The 27,211-nt window shown below is 37.4% G+C and overlaps 1 protein-coding gene across 1 annotated transcript in view; it reads left to right on the top strand.

Moving 5' to 3' along the window:
- The window catches only part of MND1 (meiotic nuclear divisions 1), an 83,169-nt gene extending 56,321 nt beyond the window's left edge, over positions 1 to 26,848 (top strand). The window contains exons 7-8 of the mRNA XM_027117224.1: positions 20,603 to 20,647; positions 26,601 to 26,848. Of these exons, the coding sequence (XP_026973025.1) occupies positions 20,603 to 20,647; positions 26,601 to 26,707 (152 nt within the window). The 3' untranslated portion in view covers positions 26,708 to 26,848. The remainder of the gene's footprint in view (positions 1 to 20,602; positions 20,648 to 26,600) is intronic.
- The last annotated feature ends 363 nt before the right edge of the window (positions 26,849 to 27,211 follow it).

Genomic DNA, 27,211 nt, shown 5'->3' on the forward strand with positions numbered 1-27,211 from the left:
TTCACTACTAGGAAGTGAGGGCTACTCATGATTCACCTTTAAAAGGAGACACAGACTGCTTGTTAAAGAGGACATCAAATGGTGTGTATCCTATCTAGAGCATTTTCTTGTGAAAGAGCATTTTAAGAACAGTTTTCTTACCAGATTTTTAATACCTTCAGGTGGTTTATTTTCCGGATCAGCATAGCTATGCCCTCCAACAGTTGATCATGGAAATTCTGTTTTCACAGTAACCAAATTTGATCTTTCATTTATCACTTTTACTTGGTTCTACCTTCCTTCCTGATTTTAGTTTTGTGTAATTCTTGGACTTTTTTCTTGAAGTACCAACTCTTTGCTTACCCGCCTCATTCCCTTTTCTGTCTAGGGACCCATAGCTCTTAGCCATACCCAGTGAAGGCTTCTGCTTTTTCACTTTGTGGTCCCCATTGTATTGCCACAGCTCTTTCCCTGGGCAGATGACCCTGACTGATACCACCTCCACTTGTGTCCTCTCATTTTTAGTCCTTTTCACAATTTGATGATATCTGTCCACACAGAAATGACTAAAAACTCTTATTTAGACTTAAAAACTATTCTGAAATATACTGATTGTGATCCTAAGCCAGTGGATCATCTTGAGGTACAGAAAATCACTAGGGGTAAAGAATTATGCCAGACTAATTAACGAAGTGGGAAAACTCATTTCAAGCATGTAACTTGAGATGTTGATATTCCTTGTACCTCTGAATCATGCAGCAATTTTGGCAAGTGCATCACCTCTTAGAAAGGTAATAAAACTTGAAGGAAGACTTTTCAAGTATGTTAAGGATGGTGTGTTTTCTGGAGAGTAGAATAGCATAGTTGAGATAGAAGTTGCAACTATAGTTTTATACTGGTTGCCTGAATTCTGCTCTCCATCTTTACCCTTAAATTTAACAGTTTGGTAATTTATTTCTCAACCCAAGGAAAACACACCAATGTGAATGAGTAATAATCAGGGTATGAGGTCTAAGTGAATGAGCAGAAAGTTTTCTGGTTTACAGTGAATTAAGAGACTTTATGTTTCTTCATCAACATCACATCTAGATTATCTTTTAATATTTATGCATCCACATAAGATGGATCTGTATTTGGGCCTTATAGAATTTATAATCATGAATCTATTACACATATGTGAATTTTTGAAATTTTCACATTGTACATTTTTTATCTTAATAGGGGAATGAGAGGATAAGAGTCCTTCCTTCCTGGCTTTGTGCTATTACTTTTTAATTCCATTAAAGAATCATCTATTTTTATAGAATACATAATTATAGAAAATTATAGCGTATTTAATAGACAGTAGATATGTAGAATAATTACATTATTTTATAAATATATTTTAGATGTGACGGTAGGATTTCTTTTTCTATGGAAAGCTATGGAACTACAATCACAAGAAAAAAAACCTGTCAGAGCCTGTATACCTATAGAAAGGATTTTTAGACTAACTTTAGTTCATACTTTTATACAGTGATGTCCTGTCCTCTGCTTTTAAAATTCAGAACAGCTAACAGAAGTTTATTCAAATGTGGCACTTTGACTTTCAGCCAAGATAGAGTAGTAATGTACTGAATTTATCCTCCCACATAAGAACAAAAACAAACATAATATATGGAATAATGATTTTCAAGATACTTGACATCAAACAGCAAAGGGAAGCAATTCCTAGAAAAAGGAAACAAAGTAAGCCTTACAATTGTCCCAGCTTATTTTGTTGAGAGAGTTTCCTGGCTGCAACACAAGGAAGAAGAACCTAGGCAGAGACCTACAGACTCCCTGAGTCAAGGAGGTGGAACTGAGAATCAGGGAGACCAACGTGGATAGAGTTCACAGGATACCATACTAGAGAGGAGGGGGTAACACAGAAAGAGAACCTTGGGTATCTAGAGAGGGTTCCTCTCAAGTATTCTATGCACGCATATGAAGAAACTAACCAAAACTGGGGAAAGAACCATCTCAAAGGACTAGAAGAAACAGTGCCAGGCACTCACGCAGGACCAGGAATGTGTCTATTCTCACCAGCCAGATTAGAAAAATTTACAATTCACAAGGCATTGAGTAGAGTACTCAAGACGGTCTTGCTTCAATAGAAGGTAGTAGCCCTAGACTGAGCTCTGCTGTCAACCCCCCTAACAAACCATAAGAGCAAGTCTTCAAGGCAACAAACTACTGTAAAATAACTTAAATGCATTCCAGAACAAAGCTCAATAATATTTATAGGAGTACAAAAATATCTAGCACCCAGCAAGGTAAAATTCATAATCTCTGGCATACAATGAAAGGTTACCAGGCATGCATAGAAATAGGAAAAACATAATTGTTAGTGAGAGGAATAATCCTCCAATCAAAACTAACCCAGAATTGATACAGATAGTAGAATTAGAAGACCATAACAATAATTATTATAAATGTATTCTATATGTTCAAAAAGTTAAGTAGAAACATTGAAGATATAAAAAAGACCCAAGTCAAACTTTTGGAGATGAACAATACAGTGTCTGAAAAGAAAAATACACTGAATTGGATTAACAACAGATTAAACTTCCACAGAAGAAAAGATTAGTGTATTTAAAGACATGGCAACAGAAACTATCCAAAATGAAACTCAGGGAAAAAAATTTTTTTTTTAATGAAAAATAGCATCCATGAGATATAAGACAACTTCAGTGACCCCAATATATGTGTAATTAGAGTCCCAAAAGGAGTGTATGTTGGGGGTGGGGGCAGGGCAGGGGTGTTTCAGGCCAGAAAAATATCTGAAGAAATACGTATCAAAAGAAATAAGGCTAAATTTTTTTCAAATTTGATAAAAACTATAAACCCACAGATTCAAGAAATTTAGATATGTAAGTAGTAAATGGCAGTAATCTCCTTATCACTAAATCTAGAGAACGTTTTAGGTTTTAACTTGACTCACTCCAAATCCCCTTTCCCCAATGAGATTATTGTTTTTCTTTATTTATTTATTTTAATTTTTTAAATTGGGGTATAGATGTTTTACAGTGTTGATAAGGTTCTACTGTACAGCGAAGTGGAGTTCCCTGTGCTATACAGCAGGTTCTCATTAGTTATCTGTTTTATACATATTAGTGTATATATGTCAATCCCAATCTCCAAATTCATCCCGCCCACCCTTTCCCCACTTGCTGTCCATACGTTTCTTCTCTATGTCTGTATCTCTGTTTCTGTCTTGCAAACCAGTTCATTTTTCTAAATTCCACATATATGCATTAATATGCTGTATTTGTTTTTCTCTTTCTGACTTACTTCACTCTGTATGACAGTCTCTAGGTCTATCCACATTTCTACAAATCACCCAATTTCATTCCCTTTTATGGCTGAGTAATATTCCATTGCATATACGTACCATATCTTCTTTATCCACTCTTCTGTCAATGGGCATTTAGGTTGCTTCTGTAACCTGGCTATTGTAAATAGTGCTGCAGTGAACATTGGGGTGCGTGTGTCTTTTTGAATTATGGTTTTCTTTGGGTATATGCCCATAGTGGGATTGCTGGGTCATATGGTAATTCTATTTTTAGTTTTTTAAGGAACCTCCAAACTGTTCTCCATAGTGGCTGTATCAATTTACATTCCCACCAACAGTGCAAGAGGGTTCCCTTTTCTCCACACCCTCTCCAGCATTTATTGTTTGTAGGTTTTTTGATGATGACCATTCTGACCATTCACCTCATTCTGAGGTGATACCTCATTGTAGTTTTTATTTGCATTTCTCTAATAATTAGTGATGTTGAGCATCTTTTCACGTGCCTCTTGGCCATCTGTATGTCTCCTTTGGAGAAATGTCTACTTAGCTCTTCCACCCATTTTTTATTGGGTTGTTTCTTTTTTTTTTTTTTTTGATATTGAGCTGCATGAGCTATTTGTATATTTTGGAGATTAATCCTTTGTTGATTCGTTTGCAAATATTTTCTCCCATTCTGAGGGTTGTCTTCTCATCTTGTTTATGGTTTCCTTTTCTGTGCAAAAGCTTTTAAGTTTCATTAGGTCCCATTTGTTTATTTTTGTTCTTATTTCCATTACTCTAGGAGATGGGTCAAAAAAGATCTTGCTATGATTTATGTCAAAGAGTGTTCTTCCTATGTTTTCCTCTGACAGTTTTATAGTGTCCGGTCTTACATTTAGCTCTTTCATCCATTTTGAGTTTATTTTTGTGTATTATGTTAAGGAGTGTTCTAATTTCATTCTTTTACATGTAGCTGTCCAGTTTTCCCAGCACCACTTATTGAAGAGACTGTCTTTTCTCCATTGTATATCCTTGCCTGTTTTGTCATAGATTAGTTGACCATAGGTCAGTGGGTTTATCTCTGGGCTTTCTATACTGTTCCATTGATCTATATTTCTGTTTTTGTGCCAGTACCATACTGTCTTGATTACTGTAGCTTTGTAGTATAGTCTGAAGTCAGGGAGCCTGATTCCTCCAGCTCCATTTTTTTTTCCTCAAGGTTGCTTTGGCTATTCAGGGTCTTTTGTGTCTCCATACAAATTTTATGATTTTTTTGTTCTAGTTCTGTGAAAAATGCCATTGGTAATTTGATAAGGATTGCACTGAATCTGCAGATTGCTTTGGGTAGTATAGTCATTTTCACAATATTGATTCTTCCAATCCAAGAACATGGTATATCTCTCCATCTGTTTGTGTCATCTTTAATTTCTTTCATCAGTGTCTTATAGTTTTCTTATACAGGTCTTTTATACCTCTGTAGGTAGGTTTGTTCCTAGGTATTTTATTCTTTTTGTTACAATGGTGAATGGGATTGTTTCCTTAATTTCTCTTTCTGATCTTCTGTTGTTAGAGTATAAGAATGCAAGAGATTTCTGTGCATTAATTTTGTATCCTGCAACTTTACTAAATTCATTGATTACCCCTACTAATTTTCTAGTGGCATCTTTAGGTTTTTCAATGTATAGTATCATGTCATCTGCAAACGGTGACCATTCTACTTCTTTTCCAATTTGTATTCCTTTTATTTCTTTTTCTTCTCTGATTGCCATGGCTAAGACTTCCAAAACTATGTTGAATAATAGTGGTGAGAGTGGACATCCTTGTCTTGTTCCTGATCTTAGAGGAAGTGCTTTCAGTTTTTCATCATTGTGAATGATGTTTGCTGTGCGTTTGTTGTATATGGCCTTTATTATGTTGAGGTAGTTTCCCCCTATGCCCACTTTCTGGAGAGTTTTTATCATAAATGGGTGTTGAATTTTGTCAAAAGCTTTTTCTGCATCTATTGAGATGATCATATGGTTTTTATTCTTCAGTTTGTTAATATGTTGTATCCCATTGATTATTTGCGTATATCAAAGAATCCTTGCATCCCTGGGATAAATCCCACTTGATCATGGTGTATGATCCTTTTAATGTGTTGTTGGATTGTGTTTGCTAGTATTTTGATGATGATTTTTCATCTATATTCATCAGTGATATTGGTCTGTAATTTTTTTTTTTTGTAGTAGCTTTGTCTGGTTTCGGTATCAGGGTGATGGTGGCCTCGTAGAATGAGTTTGGGTGTGTTCCTTCCTCTGCTATGTTTTTGGAAGCGTTTGAGAAGGATGGGTGTTAGCTCTTCTCTAAATGTTTGATAGAATTCACCTGTGAAGCCATCTGGTCCTTGACTTGTTTGTTGGAAGATTTTTAATCACAGTTTCAATTTCATTACTTGTGATTGGTCTGTTCATATTTTCTCTTTCATCCTGGTTCAGTCTTGGAAGGTTATACCTTTCTGAGAATTTGTCCATTTCTTCCAGGTTGTCCATTTTGTTGGCATATAGTTGCTTGTAGTAATCTCTTATGATCCTTTGTATTTCTGCAGTGTCTGTTGTAACTTCTCCTTTCTCATTTCTAATTTTATTGATTTGAGTCTTCTCCCTTTTTTTCTTGATGAGTCTGGCTAAACGTTTATCGTTTATCTACTCAGAGAATCTGCTTTTAGTTTTATTGATCTTTACTGTTGTTTTCTTTTCTTCTATTTCGTTTATTTGAGATTTTTCTTGCTTTGTGAGGTAGGTTTGTATTGCTATAAACTTCCCTCTTAGAACTGCTTTTGCTGCATCCCATAGGTCTTAGGTCGTTGTGTTTCATTGTCATTTGCTTCTAGGTATTTTTTGACTTCCTGTTTGATTTCTTCAGTGATTATTTAGTATTGGTTATTTAGTAGCATGTTGTGTAGCTCCCATGTGTTTGTGTTTTTTACAGTTTTCTGTTCTGTAATTGATTTTTTTTTTTTTTTTTTTGGGCTGCATTGGGTCTTTGTTGCTGCACATGGCCTTTCTCTAGCTGCAGCAAGCGGAGGCTACTCTTCATTGCAGCGTGCAGGCTTCTCATTGTGGTGGCTTCTCTTGTGGTGGAGCACAGGCTCTAGGCATGGGAACTTCAGTAGTTCTTGCACACGGTTCAGTAGTTGTGGCTCGCGAGCTCTAGAGCCCAGACTCAGTAGTTGTGGTGCACAGGTTTAGTTGCTCCGCGGCATGTGAGATCTTCCCAGACCAGGGCTCAAATCTGTGTCCCCTGCACTGGCAGGCGGATTCCTAACCACTGCGCTACCAGGGAAGTCCCTGTGATTGGTTTCTAATCTCATAACACTGTGGTCGGAAAAGATGCTTCATACGATTTCAGTTTTCTTAAATTTACTGAGGCTTGATTTGTGACCCGAGATATGATCTATCCTGGCGAATGTTCCATGAGCACTTGAGAAGAAAGTGTATTCTGTTGTTTTTGGATGGAGTGTCCTATAAATATCAATTAAGTCCATCTTGTTTCATGTATCATTTAAAGCTGTGTTTCCTTATTTATTTTCATTTTGGATGATCTGTCCATTGGTGAACGTGGGGTGTTCAAGTTTCCTACTATGACTGTGTTACTGTCGATTTCCCCTTTTATGGCTGTTAATATTTGCCTTATGTATTGAGGTGCTCCTATGTTGGGTGCATAAATATTTACAATTGTTATATCTTCTTCTTGGATTGATCCCTTGATCATTATGTAGTGTCCTTCTTTGTCTCTTGTAATAGTCTTTTTTTTAAAGTCTATTTTATCTGATATGAGTATTGCTACTCCAGCTTTCTTTTTTTTTTTTTTAAAGAAGATGTTGGGGGTAGGAGTTTATTAATTATTTATTTTTGCTGTGTTGGGTCTTTGTTTCTGTGCGAGGGCTTTCTCTAGTTGTGGCATGCGGGGGCCTCTCACCATTGCGGCCTCTCTTGTTGCGGAGCACAGGCTCCAGACGTGCAGGCTCAGTAGCTGTGGCTCACGGGCCCAGTTGCTCTGCGGCATGTGGGACCCTCCCAGACCTGGGCTCAAACCCGTGTTCCCTGCATTAGCAGGCAGAGTCTCAACAACTGCACCACCAGGGAAGCCCCCAGCTTTCTTTTGATTTCCATTTGCATAGGATATCTTTTTCTATCCCCTCAATTTAAGTCTGTATGTGTCCCTAGGTCTGAAGTGGGTCTCTTATAGACAGCATGTATATGGGTCTGGTTTTTGTATCCATTCAGCCAGTTTGTGTCTTTTGGTTGGAGCATTTAATCCATTCACATTTAAGGTAATTATTGATATGTATGTTCCTATTACCATTTTCTTAATTGTTTTGGGTTTGTTTTTGTAGGTCTTTTTCTTCTCTTGTGTTTCCCGCTTAGAGAAATTCCTGTAGCATTTGTTGTACAGCTAGTTTGGTGGTGCTGAATTCTCTTAGCTTTTGCTTGTCTGTAAAGCTTTTGATTTCTCTGTCGAATCTGAGTGAGATCCTTGCTAGGTAGAGTAATCTTGGTTGTAGTTTTTTCCCTTTCATCACTTTAAATATATCCTGCAACTCCCTTCTGGCCTGCAGAGTTTCTGCTGAAAAATAGCTCATAACCTTATGGGGATTCCCTTGTATGTTATTTGTTGCTTTTCCCTTGCTGCTTTTAATGTTTTTTTCTTTGTATTTAATTTTTCTTTTTTTAAATTTTTGGGTCTTCATTACTGTGCGCAGGCTTTTCTCTAGTTATGGTGAGCAGGGCCTGCTCTTTGTTGCGGTGCGAGGGCTTCTCATTGTGGTGGCTTCTCTTGTGGAGCACGGTCTCTAGGTGCATGGGCTTCAGTAGTTGTGGCTTGCGGGCTCTGGAGTGCAGGCTTAGTAGTTGTGGCACATGGGCTTAACTGCTCCGCGCCATGTGGGATCTTCCCCAACCAGGGCTCAATCCCGTGTCCCCTGCATTGGCAGGTGGATTCTTAACCACTGTGCCACCAGGGAAGTCGTGTATTTAACTTTTGATAGTTTGATTAATATGTGTCTCGGCGTGTTTCTCCTTGTGTTTATCCTGTGTGGGACGCTCTGCGCTTCCTGGACTTGATTGACTATTTCCTTTCCCATGTTAGGGAAGTGTTCAACTATAATCTCAACAAATATTTTCTCAGACCCTTTCTTTTTCTCTTCTTCATCTGGGACCCCTGTCATTTGAATCTTGGTGCCTTTAATGTTGTCCCAGAAGTCTCTGAGACTGTCCTCAATGCTTTTCATTGTTTTTTCTTTATTGTGCTACACGGCAGTTATTTCCACCATTCTATCTTCCAGCTCACTTATCCATTCTTCTGCCTCAGTTATTCTGCTATTGATTCCTTCTAGAGTATTTTTAATTTCTGTTACTGGGTTGTTCATCACTGTTTTTTTTGCTCTTTGGTTCTTCTAGGTCTTTGTTAAACGTTTCTTGTATTTTCTTCATTTTATTTCTGAGATTTTGGATCATCTTTACTATCATTACTCTGAATTCTTTTTCAGGTAGACTGCCTATTTCCTCTTCACTTGTTTGGTCTTTTGGGTTTTTACTTTGCTCCTTCATTTGCAGCATATTTCTCTGTCTTCTCATTTTGTTTAACGTACTGTGTTTGGGTTCTCCCTTCTGCAGTCTGCAGTGTCATAGTTCCTCAGAACTTCTGGTGTCTGCCCACAGTGGGTGAGGTTGGTCCAGTGGCTTGTGTAGGCTTCCTAGTGCTGGAGACTGGTGCCTGCGTTCTGATGGGTGGAGCTGGATTTTGTCCCTCTGATGGGCAGTGATGCATCTGGTTGTGTGTTTTGGTGTGTCTGTAAGCTTAGTATGACTTTAGGCAGCCTGTCTGCTAATCGGTGGGGTTGTGTTCCTGTCTTGCTAGTTTTTTGACGTGAGGCGTCCAGCACTGGAGCTTGCTGGCTGTTGGGTGGAGCCAGATCTTAGTGTTGAGATGGAGACCCCTGGGAGAACTCTCACAGATTAATATTCCCAGGTGCCGGGAGTTCTCTGGTGGTCCAACATCCTAGACTCGGCTCTCCAACCTCTTAGGCTCAGGCCCAACCCCTGGCTGGAGTACCAAAACTCCGCAAGCCTCAAGGCACAGAGGAAAAGGAAAAAAAAGAAAATGAACAGAGAAATAAAACCCCAATACAAATGGTAAAAGAATAACCAAACAGACGAAAACACACAAAGAAACACACACACACACAAGAAAAGAGAGAAAACAAAAAATGAAAAGAACAAGCAAACAAATAAATGAACCCAAAAACAAACACTAAAACTAAACTAACAAAAACCAAAAACAAATCAAAAGCAGAAGCAAGCTAAAAAAAGGCAAAGAAAGCATAAAACACACAAAACAAGAAAAAGATAAAAACGAAAGAAGAAAGCAAAAGGAAGAAACACAAAACAGCAAAATAGTAAAGTAAAAATAGAAAATATAGTTAAAAAGAAGAAAAATAAAGCAAAACAAGGGAAAAAAACAAAGGCAAGGGAAAACACACTATAATGAGAAAGTAAAGTAGAAATAGAAAAAAAATGTTTAATATTAAAAATAAAAGGATAAAAAAGAAAGGAAAAAGTAAATAAAAGTAAAAATTAAAAGAACAATTAAAGAAGAACAACAGAAGAAAACGAAGAAAATAATAATAGTATTTTCCTGGACCTTCAGGTGTCGGTGTCCTGCCCCCACAGTGAGCCACAGCCAATCCCTGCCTGCCCAAGATGTCCCCAGTACTTCTAGGTCGGTCCCTGGACCTGCTGTGGGCACTGTGGGGCCAGTTCAGACTCTGATCTGGCCTGACTCCCGTGTGTACTTGTCCCCAAACTCCACAGTTACCCCCAGAGTCTGCAGCCTCAATTGTGGGAACACTCCTTGTCTATTCATATATTCCACAGATTCAGGGTTTACCAAGGCGACCGTGGGGATTTAATCTGCTGCTCCTCTGGCTGCAAGGGCATATTTCCCTCTCTCTTCTTTGGTCACACTGCCCCTGGAGTTCAGCTTTGGTTTTGGCCCCACATCTGTGTGTGGGCCACCTGCAGGCGTCTGTTCCCCACCCAGGCAAGAGGAAGCAAAGCAGTGGCTGATTAGGGCTCACTCAGGCCTGGGGAAGGGAGGGATACAGCAGTCACCATTGGGATGTGCGGGAAGTGCCTGTGGCAGCAGAGGCCAGCAGGAAGTTTGCAACAGCCTGAGGCACACCATGCGCTCTCTTGGGGAGGTTGGCCTCAGATCACGGGATCCTCAGCAGTAGTGGGCTGCACAGGCTCCCAGGAGGGCGTGGGCAGTGACCTGCACTTGCTCACAGAACCCTTGGTGGCAGCAGCAGCAGTAGCCATTGTGCCTGCTTCTGGGGTCCGAAATAACAGCTACAGCTCACTCCCGCCCCTGGAGCTTGTGTAGGCAGTTTCCTGCCATCTGAGCACATGGAGCAAGAAGCTTCTATTTCCGGCCTGCCCCTCTCCTTGCGCACCCCACAACAATGGTCCCTTGCGTCTCTGGCAGAGCCAGGCTTCTTCCCAGACTCCCTCAGCTGTGGCACACTAGCCCCTTCGGGCTGTCTTCACACAGCCAATGCCAGTCCTCTCCCTGGGGTCTGACCTCTGAAGCCCAAGCCTCTGTGCCCAGCCCCTACACCACCCCAGTGGGCAGGCAAGTGTTTCAGGCTGGGGAGTTCTGGTTGGCACTGATCCTCTGTGCGGGATTCTCCGCTTTGCGCTCTGCACCCCTCCCTGTTGCTGTGCTCTCCTCTGTGGCTCCAAAGCTTCCCCCCCAGCCAGTCCCCGTCTCCGCCAGTGAAGGAGCTTCCTAGCGTGTGGAAACTTTTCCTCCTTCACAGCTCCCTCCCAGAGGTGCAGGTCCCATCCCTATTTTTTTGTCTCTGTTTTTTTTTCTTTTGCCCTACCCAGGTACGTGGGACGTTTCTTGCCTTTTGGGAAGTCTGAGGTCTTCTGCCAGCATTCAGTAGGTGTTCTGTAGGAGTTGTTTCACGTGTAGGTGTATTTTTGATGTATTTGTGGGGAGGAAGGTGATCTCTACGTCTTACTCGTTGCCATCTTGAAGGTTCCCCCCAAGATTCTTGTTTTTAAAATGTGCTTTTTGATAATGATGGGCTTCATAGGATTTGGCCATGTGTTATTGCAGAACAGATTATACTAGATTAAAGGATTATGAGTTTCACAAATTTAATAGGATTGGGTTCTTAATAACATGGCTATAGTACCCAAATTATAATAATCAGGCTTATCTCTAAGTCCATCATCGCTTATTTTGAAACAAGTTTTCTGCTGATAATAGCTGTAACCCTTATGTTCATGTAGATAGAGCTATGTATTATCTCTTATTTCTCAATAATTCTTGCAGGAAATATTTATATTTCATCATGCCAATTGAATTATTGATATCACTAAACAACTATTAACAAGATTAGTTGCAAATATCCAAGAAATGAGAAGTAAAAGCAATAATAAATTTTTATTTTAGCTACTCTGAACATTATTTAAGTGAGAACAGATAAAATAAGTTGTAGTAAAAACTGAGTTCTCACAATAAAGGGTTTGGAAAGTAAATCTTAGGAGTACTTAAGAGATTTTCTTAGAAATAAATGCCCAGATGACAATGGTGGAGTGAGGACCTTTGAAAATGTACACTTCCATTAAAGCTGGCAAATATTGTTACAACTTTTCCAGAATTTTAGAAACTAAATGAAGAATTGCCTGTTCAAGAAAAATGGTCTGATCTCTGCATGAAGGGCAAGCTTTGTGGTGTTTAACTTGCCCTATTCTCCTCTCCTACTCTCCAGCTCAACAATAATCTTGAAAAATAACGGCCCTGCCTTCTTGGTATCAAGGGAATAAAATGGACCTGGAGCTCTTTAAGACCCTCACTCCAAAGAATTTTCATTATTTGGCGTCTCTGGTGCTTCCCTAAAAGCCACCAATAGAAAGGATTGGGGTTTTTTTGACATGACTTGGAGTATGCCCATCACTAACAGCGTCTTCCTGGGGAGCATTTGTCTAAAACAGTTACAGGCAAGAGTTTTAACTTCATAGCTGTCTTGGGTGATGAGTGACAGTTAAGGAAAAGAGTAGACTAACCATAAAGTTTAAAAGGAGAGGCCAAAAGAGATGTTCATAGGTGCCTTGAAATCAGCATATTCCTGGAAATCTAGAATGCCACATGCATACCTTGGGCTGTGCACATTCTCAGAAAAGACCTGAGATGGTCCTAATCTCCCACTGCTAGCTGACCTTGACACTGTACAGAAGTGGAGGCTAAAGCAGAGTTGTAAATTGCCTGAGTATTATTGAAACCTGCCCCAGCACACACACACAGACTCTCAGCAAAGACTTGAAGATTTAGTCCAGGTGTTTAAGGAAATCTCTGTTCAATCATTGGCTGATCAGTAAGCAAACTGACTAGAGACTTCAGTAGCCACACATAACAAAGAATATAGACTTTACAGAATTAATTCAGAGAAATCACTAAATTATCAATAACTACAGGTAGCAGCAACAGCAACCCTGGGAAGGTGGGAAGAATCTGATTTCCAGAGTTGCAACATTATATTAATTTAAATGTCCAGTTTTCAACAAAATGTTGCAAGACATGAAAAGAAACAAGAAAATATGGCTCATGCATGATTTTGGACTTTAAATCAGCGATTTTAAATATGTTAAAAGAGCTAAAGAAAAATATGTCTAAGGAACTAAAGGAAAGTCTGAGAATGATATCTCACCAAATACAATAAGTCCCCTACATACGAACAAGTTCAGTTCTGAGAGCATGTTCGTAAGTCCAGTTTGGTCTAAGTCCAACAAAGTTAGCCTAGGTACCCAACTAACACTATCGGCTATAAAGTACTGTACTAGGTTTATAATACTTTTCACACAAATAATACATAAAAAACAAACACAAAAAATAAAACATTTTTAATCTTACAGTACTTGAAAAATTCAGTAGTACAGTACAACAGCTGGCATACAGGGGCTGGCATCGAGTGAACAGGCAAGAAGAGTTACTGACTGGAGGAGGGAGAGGAGGTGGGAGATGGTAGAGCTGAAGGATCATCAGCAATAGGAGACGGAGGGTAAGCTGCAATTTCACTCACGCCTGACGTTGATGGCACAGTTTCTGGTTCCTTGCTGGATTCAATTCTATCTACCCTCTTGAAAAAGCGATCCAGTGATGTCTGGGTCATAGCTCTTTTTTTCTCATCATAGGTGACACAGTAGCACTGGATTGGATTCTGAACGGCTGCTTTAACATTCGGGTCCTGTGCCTCAAAAACTAACAGTGCCTCCTCAAATAAAGAAAATCCCCTTGCCATATCCTGCATGAATCTCTACGGTTCTTCAGTTACTTCTTCTTCCTCTTGTCTCTCTTCATCCTTTCTCTGGGCCTCCAATTCCATCTTTTTGCCTCATTCCACTCTCTCAATTATTTTCACTATTGTTTCCATTGTTATCACTTGGCAGTTCTTAGCTGTACCAGCTACATAACCGCTGCTCTTACGCTTGCTTCTGGGCATCCTTGGCTTGAAATAAAGATACTGTACTTTACTGTACAGTAAATACTGTACAGTAAATACTGTACTGTATTTTACTCTATATAGTACTGTAAGTAAAGTACACAAAAGCACAACCACTTGTAGAGGATGCATGCAGGTGACAGTGTACGCCAGATATGTGAACTAACTTACTTGATTGGACATGCAAACACATGTTCGCATCTTTGAAAGTTCACAACTTGAAGTTTCATATGTAGGGAGTTTACTGTAGAGAGTATCAATAAAGAGGTAGAAATTATTAAGAAAAAACCAAATAGAAATTCTGGAGCTGAAAACTATAGTAATTAAGTAAAACATTAACTGCAAGGATTAACAGCAGGTTTGAGCAGGCAGAAGAAAGAATCAGTAACTTGAAGATAGTTCAATAGAGATAATCCAATCTGAGGAACAGAAATCAAAAAGAGTGAAGAAACTTTAACAGAGTCTCAGAGACCTGTGGTATGGCATCAGGAATGCCAACATACTCACAATGGTAGTCCCAGAAAGTGATGAGAGAGAAAGGGCCAAAAGAATTAAGGCTGAAAATGTCCCAAATTTGATGAAAAACATTAATTTACACATCCAAAAAGCTTAATAAACTCCAATTAGGACAACGTCAAAGAAATCCACACATAGGCTTACCATAATCAAATTGTCAGAAGATAAACAGAAGCTTGAAAGCAATAAGAAAGAAGCAACTCATCATATATAAGGGATCTTCAGTCAGATTAACAGCTCTTTTCTTATTAGAAGCCATAGAAGCCAGAGACATTGAGATGACATATTCAAAGTGCTGCAAGAAAAAACTGTCAACCAAGAATTCTATATACAGAAGTATTTTCCTTCAAAAATGAAGGGCAAAGTAAGATAGTCTGAGGTAAATAAGTGAAAGAGTTTGTCATTAGCTGACCTGCCCTTAAAAAAAAAAATGGAAGTCCTTCTCATTGGAGTGAAAGCACACTAGACAGTAACTTGATCAAGATGAAGCGATAAAATAGATTTACGTAGGTAAATCTGAAGGACAGTATGTGTGTATTTTTGTTTGTATCTGTTATGTTCTATCTGATTTAAATTACAGCTGCATAAAGCAATACTGATAAACATGTTGGGCACACAATGTATAAAATATATTTTGTGACAATAACAGCATAAAAGTGGGGAGGGGAATGGAGCTACATAGGAGCAAAACTTTTGTGTACTATTGGTCATTCTAATTAAGATGTTAATAGTAATCCCTAGGGCAATCACTAAGAAAACATCCCCAAAATATTTGGTAAAAGAAATAAGGGAATTAAACTGATACACTAAAATATCTGTTTGACATAAAATGAAGCAACTGTGGAAGAATTGAGTAACAAAAATTCATATGACTTATAGAAAATAAATAGCAAATGGCAGATGTAAATCCTACTTTGTCAGTAATTGCATTAAATGTAAATGGATTAAACTCTCCAATTAGAAGGCAGGGATTGGCAGAATACTTTAAAAACATATAAACTATATATTATCTACAGAAGAGTCACATTTGACTCAAGGACACAAATATGGTAAAAGTAAAAGCTGGAAAAAGATATTCCATGAAAACAATAACCAAAAGCGAGCTAGAGTGGCTAAACTAATACCAGGGAAAATAGATTTTAAGTTAAAAATTGTTACTAGAGACAAGTACAGTTTATAATTGTAATGATAAAAGGATCAACTCTTCAAGAAGATATGACAATTACAAACATATATACACTTAACAATAGAGAACCAAAATACATAAGCAAAAACCAAAAGAATTGAAGGGATAGACAATTCAACAATAATAGTTTAAAATTTAAATACTCCATTTTGAATAAAGAATGGAATAGCAAGATGGAACATAAGCAAGAAATTAGAAGACTTAATGCTACAAACCAACTAAATCTCTATAGAACATTCAACAACAGCAGGGGACACATTCTTCTCAAGTGCACATGAAATATTTTTCAAGGTAGACCACATACTAAGCTTAAGTCCCAATAAATTTAAATGGATTGATAATACAAAGTATGTTTTCTGATGAGAGTGGAATGTTATGAGATAAATTACAGAAGGGAATTTGGGAAATTCACAAATATGTTGAAATTAATCAACACACTCCCAAAAGGGATGGCTCAAACAAAATCACAAGGGAAGTTAGAATATACTATGAGACAGTGAAAATGAAAACATACAAAAACTTATTGGGTGCAATGAAGGCATTGCTCAGTGGGAAATTTATTAATATTTTAATGCCTATGTTGAAAAATAGAGAAAACTTTCAAAACAAAAACCTAGACTTCTATCTTAAGAAACTAGAAAAAGAAGAGCAAACTAAACCCAAAGCAGATATAAGAAAGGAAATAAAATGACTAGAACAGAAATAAAAGAGCTAGAGAATCGAAAAACAAGAGAAAGTCAATAAAACCAAAAGTTGGTTCTTTAAGCAGATCAACAAAATTGGCAAACTTTGGCTAGACTGACCAGGAAAAAAGGAAGATTCAAGTTACTAAAATCAAGAATGAATTAGAAGGATCATTGTTGACCTTACAGATAGAAAGAGGACTATAAAGGAATACTATGAGCAGTGGTATGTCAATGAATTTGATAAGTTATATGAAGTGAACAAATTTCTAGAAGGATACAAGTTACCAAAACTATCTCAAGCAGAAATGAACGCTGTAAATAGATGTATAACATGTTAAGAGACTGAGTTAGAAATTAAAAACTTCTTACAATGAAAAGCCAAGTCTACACTGGTGAATTCTGTCAGTTTAAAGAAGTAACTTTTCAATTTAAAAAAAATTAGAAAAGAGAGAACACTTCCTAACTCATTCTTCAAGTCAGTATTACCTTGATACCAAACCAAAGACTTCATAAGAAAAAAAAGCTATAGTTAAGTATTGCTTACAAATATAGATGTAAGTATTCTCAACAAAGTTCTAGCAAATCAAATCCAGCAGTATATAAAAAGGATTATACACCCTGATTAAGTGACATTTATCTCAGGGATGAAAGGTTGGTTCAACGTACAAAAAAAATCTAATGCAACCTATTTATAGAATAAACATGGATGTAACCCCACATAATTGTCTCAATAAACAAAGTATTTGATAAAATCCAACACCCTTTCGTAATAAAAACACTCAACAAACTGGGAAAAGAAGTGAACTTCCTCAGTCTAATAAGAGTGTATCTGTGGGCTTCCCTGGTGGTGCAGTGGTTGAGAGTCCGCCTGCCGATGCAGGGGACATGGGTTCGTGCCCCGGTCCAGGAAGATCCCGCATGCCATGGAGTGGCTGGGCCCGTGAGCCATGGCCGCTGAGCCTGCGTATCCGGAGCCTGTGCTCCGCAATGGGAGAGGCCACAACAGTGAGAGGCCTGCGTACCACAAAAACAAACAAACAAAAAAAGTGTATCTGTAAAAAATGCACAGCTGGGACTTCCCTGGCGGCCCAGTGGTTAAGACTCTGCGCTTCCAATGCTGGGGGCACAGGTTCCATCCCTGGTTGGGGAATTAAGATCCCACGTGCCATGTGGTGCAGCCAAAAAAAAAAATGCTCATCTAACTTTTTTTTTTAACATCTTTATTGGTGTATAATTGCTTTACAATAGTGTGTTAGTTTCTGCTTTATAACAAAGTGAATCAGCTATACATATACATATATCCCCATATCTCCTCCTTCTTGCGTCTCCCTCCCACCCTCCCTATCCCACCCATCTTGGTCACAAAGTACAGAGCTGATCTCCCTGCGCTATGTGGCTGCTTCCCACTAGCTATCTATTTTGCATTTGGTAGTGTATATAAGTCCATGCCACTCTCTCACTTCGTCCCAGCTTACCCTTCCCCCTCCTCGTGTCCCCAAATCCATGCTCTATGTCTGCGTCTTTATTCCTGTCCTGCCCCAAGGTTCTTCAGAACCTTTTTTTTTTAGATTCCATATATATGTGTTAGCATACAGTATTTATTTTTCTCTTTCTGACTTACTTCACTCTGTATGACAATCTTTAGGTCCATCCATCTCACTGCAAATAACTCAATTTCGTTTCTTTTTATGGCTGAGTAATATTCCATTGTATATATGTGCCACATCTTCTTTAAACATTCATCTGTCAATAGACACTTAGGTTGCTTCCATGTCCTGCCTACTGTAAATAGAACAGCTAACACATTGAATGGTGAAATGCTGTATGCTTTCCCCAAGGATGTCCACTCTCACCTCTTCTGTTCAACACTGTACTGGAAATTCAAGCCAGGGCAGTTAGGTAAGAAAGAGAAATAAAAAGCATCCATATTGAAAAGAAAAAAAGAAAACTATCTCTATTTGCAGTTGACATGATCTTAGATAGATAGATACCCCTAAACAATCCACAAAACAACAACAGCAAAATATGACTATTAGAGTTCACAAGTGAGGTCAGCTGATTGCAAGTTAGAAAATCAATATATAAAAAACACTTGTATTTTATAAACTATCAATAAACAGCCTGAAAATGAAATTAAGAGAGAATTCCACTTACAGTAGCATCAAAATGAGTAAAATACTTAGGAGTAAAATTAATCAAAGAAGTGCAAGACTTGTACTGAAAAGTAAAAACCATTTAATGAAATTAAAGACCTATATAAATAGAAAGACATCCCGTGTTCATGAATTGAATGACCTAAATGTTGTCATGGTGGAAGTACCCCCCAACTGGTCTACAGATTAACTGTAAAACCTCCAAAATTCCAATTTCTTTTCTGCAGAAATTGATATTAGTCCTAAAATTCATATGAAAATGCAGGGGACCCAGAGCAGCCAAAAGAACCTTGGGGGAAAAAAAAGTTGGAAGACTCAAATTTCCCTATTTCAAAACTTACTACAAAACTTGAGTAATCAAGGCAATTTGGTACTGGTATAAGAATAGACATACAGGTTAATGAAATGGAATTGAGCGTCCAGAAGTAAACAAGGTTTTGAGCAAGGGTACCAAGACCATTCAATCAGAACAAAATAGTGTTTTCAACCAAGGACGCTGGGCACAACTGGTTATCCACATGCAAATGAATCAACCCGGCCTCCCACCTCACACTGTATACAAAAATTAACTCAAGTAGAGCAGAGACCTAAACGTAAGAGCTAAACCTATAAAACTCTTAGAAAAAAAACATAGATGTGTGTCTCTGTAGCCTAGTTTTCTTAGATATGACATCAAAAGCTCAAGCAACCAAAGAAAAAGTAGATAAATTTGACTTCATCAAAATTAACAACTTTTGTGTGTCAAAGTACATTGTCAAGAAAGTGGAAAGAAAACCCACAGAATGGGAGAAAATAGTTGCAAATCCTGTGTCTGACGAGTGTCCAATATCAAAAATATACATTAAAAAAACTCTTATGACTCAACAATAAAAAGAATTTAAACACAGACAAAGGATTTGAATAGACATTTTTCCAAGGAAAATATACAAATGGCCAATGAGCATATGGGAAGATGCTCAACATCATTAGTCATTAGGGAAATGCAAATCACAGCACAATGAGATACCCATTAGGATGGCTATAATAAAAAGAAGGCAAAATAATTATTGGTGGGGATGTGGAGAAGTTGGAACTCTTAGATTGCTGGTGGGACTGTGAAAATGATGCAGCCACATTTTTTTTGTTTGTTTTTGTTTTTGAACATCTTTATTGGAGTATAATTGCTTTACAATGGTGTGTTGATGCAGCCACTTTGGAAAACAAGTTATCTGTTCCCCAAAATGTTGTATGTATAGTTACCATTTGAGCTGGCCGTTCCACCCCTAGGTATGTACCCAAAAGAATTGAAAACATGTTCACACAAAAATTGTTAAATTATTCATATTAGTAATAACAGCCCAAATGTCCATCCACTGGTGAGTGACTAAGTGAAATGTGGTATATCCATACAATGGAATATTATTTGGCAGTAAAAAGGAATGAAGTATTTATACATGCTACAGTTGACAACCCTTGAAAACATTGTGCCAAGTGAAAGGAAGCCAGACATATATGATTTCATTTATATGAAATGTCCAGAATAGGCAAATCCATAGAGACAGAAAGTAAGTAAGTGGTCTCCAGGGGCTGGGGGTAAGGGGAAGTGGAGTGACTCCTAATGGGTGTGGGATTTTCTTTGGGGTTATGAGAATGTTCTGGAATTAGGTAGTGGTGACGGTTGTACAGCCTTGTAAATATACTAAAAACCGCTGAATAATACACTTTAATATGGTGAATTCTTTGGTATATAACTTGTATTTCAATAAATAAATAAATGCTATCATTATGAATACTATTTATGCCCAGGTGATCATGGCATTGTTATGTGCTGTGTAGATTAACTTGAACGACATCATATAGATACAGATAACATTTAATAGCAAGAAGTATAATTAAATATAAAGTAAATATTTCCTCCTTCAGGGCTACTGTATGGCCATTAAAATTATATTGTCAAGTTTATTGTTGTCTAATATGTATACACTAAAATGCTTATCATTAAACTTAAATTATTTTATCTTCTTCTGGTGTAAATTATTTGAGAAACATCTCGGTTAAACATGTTTTTAAAGAGGAAGTACCATAATGGACATTTAGGAAAGGGAAATTGTTCACATTGACTTTCTATTCATGACTAAGATAACTGCAACTATCTAAAATTTCCTTGGGAAGTTGAGCAGGTTTGTGAGATACAGTGTCACTATTTGAGCTTTTTTTTCCGAAAAGGATGAATCTGTATATATATGGTTGGGTTTTTTTCAGGTCAAGCAAATGAAGTGGCCAAAGAAGCTGCTAACAGATGGACTGGTATGTATTACAGTGGCACTGATAAACTAGTCAAACTCTTGTACACTTACTATGATGTGAAATGCAGGAACGATTGTGCCTGGTTAAGTTCAAGAAAAGACATTTCTGAAAGTGTATGTATTAATCAAGTTTTTATATCTTAAATCATTTCATTTACTTGAGGAATTTTTAAAATCTTATTATGAGTCATTTTGTAAAGTGTAAGGCATTTTTGTAAAACCAATGATTACTTTAAGTTTTGTGTAACTTTTCCCAGATAAATCACTTGGGCTAATCACTTAACCTTCTTATATATTAATGCAAGATACAACTTTTAAGAGTTTCAGGCAATCCTAAAGATTTGTCTTCTTGCTCATAATCATAATTGCAAACATTTGTCAAGGGCTGATTATGAGCCAGGCATTATAAAGCGTGTCTGTGCTGCATTCTCATTTTATCTCCACAACAATCTTATGAGGTAGATAGGATTATTATCCCTAATTTTAGAGATGAAACTGAGGCCACTAGGAACCCACAGTCACACAGGTGCTAGGCAGTGGAACAGGAATTAGATTTCAGAGTCCAAGCTCTCACCCACCACATGGGGTAGTCTTCTCTGTGTACCTGCTTTCATGTAAATGCCTCATTAATCCATTTGCCAATGGATACACCCTCTGGTCTATACCAGGTATATACTAAGAAATGGGAACTAATGAGGCATTATCTATGTGTCTTAAAATTTAAAAGAACATTAATAAATAATGATTGTTGTGAATTATATACAAGTATGATTATTATTGTTAAAACCTGTCTGGAAGTTACACTGATGTTTTTTCAGTATTTAATTATGAAATAATGGTAATTGAACCTTTCCATCCTGGTAAGAGTCTTTAATGCCTTTATATGTGTTACCCATATTCTGTTTCCGTGGGACAGCATGGATAAGATTGCATTGACACAGAGATGCAGAAAGCTTGAAGTAGCTGCCTTAAGTCAAAGGTGATTAGTCACTGGATGAACAGGGATTAGAGCCAGATGTCCCTGATTCCATGTCCAGACCTCTGTATTTCACAGAAAACTTAAGAATCGTTTTTCCTTGTCTATTTTAGAATTAAGTACAGTGATAAAATCAATATAACTGGCCTTTGGTCCCTATAAAATTGCAGTCTTATTTATTACAAAGTTATTTCCTAGTGTAATGCTTTAGTGATAAGAACGGAGGAGGGTAAAAACAGCAAACAAACATTAAATAAAAGAGAATAATGAAATGTGTGTCCAATAAAGTATAAATAAATAATAAATACAGTGATATCATATAGGTTTGAGAAATATAAAATTTTGAGTAAGTAAAAAGGCAAGTGGATTTTTAGGTTAAAAATAAGACAAGAGTCACAAAATGATTTCCCCTAATTAACAAAGCAGCTCAGCAAACAGTAGGCACAGGCAGCCTGTGTATATAGTGGGAGGAACTTGACTTTCAAAGGAATCCAGGTTGTTCTCCTTATTTGCTATGTGATTTATTGAACCTCTCTGACCCTGCTTCTTCATCTGTTCAATGTGGATAATATCTACCTCACATTTTGGAAGGATTAAATAAAACAGTTTGTAAGCCGTTTAGCACACCATTAGACACATTGATAAACAAATACTCCCCTTTTCCCTGTCTCTTAAAAAAAATCCTTTCATGTTTTCCAGTTGATCATAAACTTCAAAAATTATAATTAAAAAAATGTGAACAACTTTTTTTTCCCTTGTGTTATTAGCTGAGAAAGAACCTGAAACTTTTTAAATCATATGGGAAAGATAATATTTTCAGAACAGTAGAAACAGCTGCTAAGAACCATATTTCTGGGGGCTTCCCTGGTGGTGCAGTGGTTGAGAGTCCGCCTGCCAATGCAGGGCACACGGGTTCGTGCCCCGGTCCGGGGGGATCCCACATGCCGCGGAGCAGCTGGGCCCGTGAGCCATGGCCGCTGAGCCTGCGTGTCCGGAGCCTGTGCTCCGCAACGGGAGAGGCCACAACAGTGAGAAGCTTGCGTACCGCAAAAACAAAAACAAACAAACAAAAAAACATATTTCCATTTGAGTTTACAACTTGCTCCTTCCAACATAAAAGTGTTATGAAAAAATCATGGAGTTAAAATGAATTACACCTCAGAAAACCTTCCTGTTTTCAAAACAAAAAAAAAATCAATAATACTTATAACTAAAGATCGTTATATAATTATTAGTTAAGATTTGGTTTCTTTATACTGAAAAGGTCCCTAAAATGTATTTTAAATTGAGCATACTTACTGTTCAGTAATTCAGTATTTCAATTTTATAGAATGAGAAGTCACCTCAGGGTATAAATATAACTAGAAATATAACATCTAAATGTTTTGCGACATTAAGTAACTTTAAAAGTGACTTATCAAATTATATAAAACCTTGCCTAATAACTAAGATAGTGGAGTTTTTACGACTTTGTATGAGAGGCATCTAAATGAGTGAGGGGGGAAAGATGTTGTGAGGTCCTAACATAGACTAATGCATGTGATATTGCCCATCCTATTCCTGTATATATCTTGGGTTTGCCACCATATAAATTAATATGAATTCTACCAGTCTTAAGGTTGTTTCTTTAAAAATAAAAGTATTTTTTTATCCATTCATAAACATTTCCACATAATAGAAAAATTAATTGACAGGGATGAACTATCAAGATTGTGGGTGACTTTGTCTTGAAGGCAGACATCGAGTGACCCAAGGACATATTTAATCAGAGTCTTTTTGAATTGGTCCATTAAGCATTGTATACAGAGGCTTTTTATTTGTTTATTCTTTTGTTTGTTCTTAATCTTTGAAGGTTTATAATAAAATGGTTTCTTGCCCTCACATGAACCAGGAACTCCTTCCTGCAGAGGCTCTAGTCTTACTATGGTGCCTCGTTTTCTTCTCTCCTATTCCCGGGTTGAAATACATTCCTCCAAGGCTCCTACAGCATTGCATCTGTCCTCTTGTTTTCTGGAAATCTTTCTGTATTCTTGGAGCCTATTGTACAAGCTCTACACATAACACTTGATCTTTTCTCTCTCACACACATATCACTTTGGAATTGTTTAGTGATAAATTTTTCTCTCTCTACTCTTGTGTCAGTTTGAAGGCATAGGCTCTTTATGTTCTGGAATACCTGTAATACACTTAATAGCTGTCTTACGTAGCAATGGGCCCTCTATAAGTATTTGGTTGTGACTGTCAAGATTGCACAGGTTGTGCAGACACTAATCAAATTAAACAGATTATTCTAGAGTGCTATTAGTATTCTCTCTTAGGTTTAGATCTAAGTAGAGAAAAGTAGAGATTTGGTTTAGATCATTACATAAAGATTTATTTTAATATCTGTTGATATCCTATAACTCTTTATTTAAAGAAATGAGGATATTTTGTTAACATTATTCTATTTGATATAGTAGTATTCACCTCAGCAGTGAACTTCGTTCCAAACATTTAGTTATCAATATTTGATACTTGGAATTAAACTTCCTAAAACAATATTTTTTAAGAGTGATTGAACTTCATATATTAATTTCCTAATGGTATATACTTCAGACCAGGTGGCGTAAATAAAGAAATTGATTTTCTCACAGTTCTGGAGGAAGGAAGTCCAAACTCAAGGTGTAGGCAGGTTTGGTTTTTTCTGAGGCCTCTCTCTCCTTGGCTTCTTCTCCTTGTGTCCTGACAGAGTCTTTCCAATGCCTGGCCCTAGTGTCTCAGTGTATCCACATTTCCTTTTCTTGTAAGGACACCAGTTAGATTGGATTAGGGTCCACCCCAGTGGGCTCATTTTAACTTAATCACCTCTTTAAAGACCCAATTTCCAAGTACAATCATATTCTGAGGTAGTGGGGTTTAGGACTACAACATATGAACTAGGGGGAGGTGATAATTCGGCCAATAACACTCCAAAAGAACCTACTTTAACCCTTCATTTCATTATCACAACTAACACAGTGCTTAATGTTTTATAGAATACTCTGAACCAGAAAACTGTATACCATTACTTTTCTGTATTTATAATACATATTCATTTTAAAGATGGTATATGTACATTAAAGAGAATGTGTAAAATTAAAAAAAGAAAACTCACCATCATTCCCATTCCCTCAGTGCAGCCATTGTGAGCACGTTGGTACTGCCTTGCATCCTTCACTGCCTATGCATTGACACCCTTCTACTTGATTAGACATTTAGATTGCTTTTTTTTTACATCTTTCTTGGAGTATAATTGCTTTACGATGGTGTGTTAGTTTCTGCTTTATAACAAAGTGAATCAGTTATACATATACATATGTTCACATATCTCTTCCCTCTTGCGTCTCCCTCCCCTGCACCCTCCCTATCCCACCCCTCTAGGTGGTCACAAAGCACCGAGCTGATCTCCCTGTGCTATGCGGCTGCTTCCCACTAGCTATCTATTTTACATTTGTAGTGTAAATATGTCCATGCCACTCTCTCACTTTGTCACAGCGTACCCTTACCCCTCCCCGTATCCTCAAGTCCATTCTCTAGTAGGTCTGTGTCTTTACTCCTGTCTTACCCTTAGGTTCTTCATGACATTTTTTTTTCTTAGATTCCATATATATGTGTTAGCATACGGTATTTGTCTTTCTCTTTCTGACTTACTTCACTCTGTATGACAGACTCTAGGTCCGTCCACCTCACTACAAACAACTCAATTTCGTTTCTTTTTATGGCTGAGCAATATTCCATTGTATATATGTGCCACATCTTCTTTATCCATTCATCTGTTGATGGGCACTTAGGTTGCTTCCATGTCCTGGCTATTGTAAATAGAGCTGCAATGAACATTTTGGTACATGACTCTTTTTTGAATTATGGTTTTCTTAGGGTATATGCCCAGTAGTGGGATTGCTGGGTCATATGGTCTTTCTATTTATAGTTTTTTAAGGAACCTCCATACTGTTCTCCATAGTGGCTGTACCAATTCACATTCCCACCAGCAGTGCAAGAGTGTTCCCTTTTCTCCACACCCTCTCCAGCATTTATAATTTCCAGATTTTTTGATTGCTTTTATTTTTTTCTTTTGTTACACTGGGATGAAGATTTGCTCATAAATCTTTGTATACAATTTATTTCCTTGGGATAAATCCCTTTATATAGATGTAACACTTTTTTCAATGGTAAACTGCATTTAAATTCCCTAGAAGACATTCAGGATATATGTGTTCCTCTTTTAGTCTTAAGAGAATCCCTTCTCTCCTCCTCACCCCTTCTCCCTGGCCTGATTGTCTGGAAGCCATTCTCTCTGTGGGGGAGGGAAAGGGGTTCCATTTGGGAACAGGAGCAACTCTAATTCCTGAGGTAACAGAATCCTGCCTTTGCTGTGGAAATGTGGAAGAGGCACCATTAACCACTCCCTGGCTTTGAATTATTCTTTAAGTCGGGTATTCTTTAGTGGCAACTAATTTACTGAATTTTTTTTTTAACATCTTTATTGGGGTATAATTGCTTTACAATGGTGTGTTAGTTTCTGCTTTATAACAAAGTGAATCGGTCATACATAAACATATGTTCCCATATTGAATTTTTTTTTTTGGCGGTACACGGGCCTCTCACTGCTGTGGCCTCTCCCGTTGCGGAGCACAGGCTCCGGACTCACAGGCTCAGTGACCATGGCTCACGGGCCTAGCTGCTCCGCGGTGTGTGGGATCTTCCCGGACCGGGGCACGAACCCGTGTCCCCTGCATCGGCCCTACTGAATTTTTTAATATGAAATCTGTTTATTCAAAATAATCATTAAATCTTTTCTTTCTTCTGAAGTTAATTGCTGCTACTCTTGAAAATACAGAAAACTCCTTATTTTGATACTTCTAAAAGTAATAGAAGTAAAAAAAAAGCTGAATGTAATTATATTTGAAATGTTTTGTGATTATGTTTTCAATTCTCAAAAATATTTCTGTTTTCTTTATAGATAACATATTTGCAATAAAATCTTGGGCCAAAAGAAAATTTGGGCTCGAAGAAAATAAAATTGATAAAAATTTTGGAATTCCAGAAGACTTTGACTACATAGATTAAAATGTTTGGTGTCAGTGAAGGAGCTATGTGCTTGTGAATATGTAAATTTTTATATTATCCAGCTAAATGTACTGAATTTTCATTTACCTATAACTGTGTTTGTTTTATTAATTTTAAATAAAGTATAAAGTGTAGATGTTTTGCACTCTTTTTGATCAGTCAAAAGCAGAATAATAGCCATGTTCTCTCAGTGCTCATTAGAGTAGGAGAATGCAAGTAAAGTCATCCACCTGTTAGTTTTACCAATAATTTTTTATAGATTAGAGCCCATGACATGATAACATTTTTTAGTTTCTCTCAAATATTAAATATTAAGAACTAAGGGTAATTTTGAAGGCTGTATTATACCTATACGCCCATACATACATGCTTGGAAATAACCTTAAAAACTCTAATGGCTGCTTTACTATTTCTCAGTATTTAGTGGAAAAATGTGAGGGAGTGATTTTCAGTGTATAGCATCATATTTGCAAATTTCCCACAGGAAAAAATACAGAAAGTTGG

The sequence above is a fragment of the Aethalodelphis obliquidens genome, unplaced genomic scaffold (assembly GCF_003676395.1).
Source record: "Aethalodelphis obliquidens isolate GAN/ISIS:26980383/991018 unplaced genomic scaffold, ASM367639v1 scaffold17, whole genome shotgun sequence".
Taxonomy (NCBI): domain Eukaryota; kingdom Metazoa; phylum Chordata; class Mammalia; order Artiodactyla; family Delphinidae; genus Aethalodelphis; species Aethalodelphis obliquidens.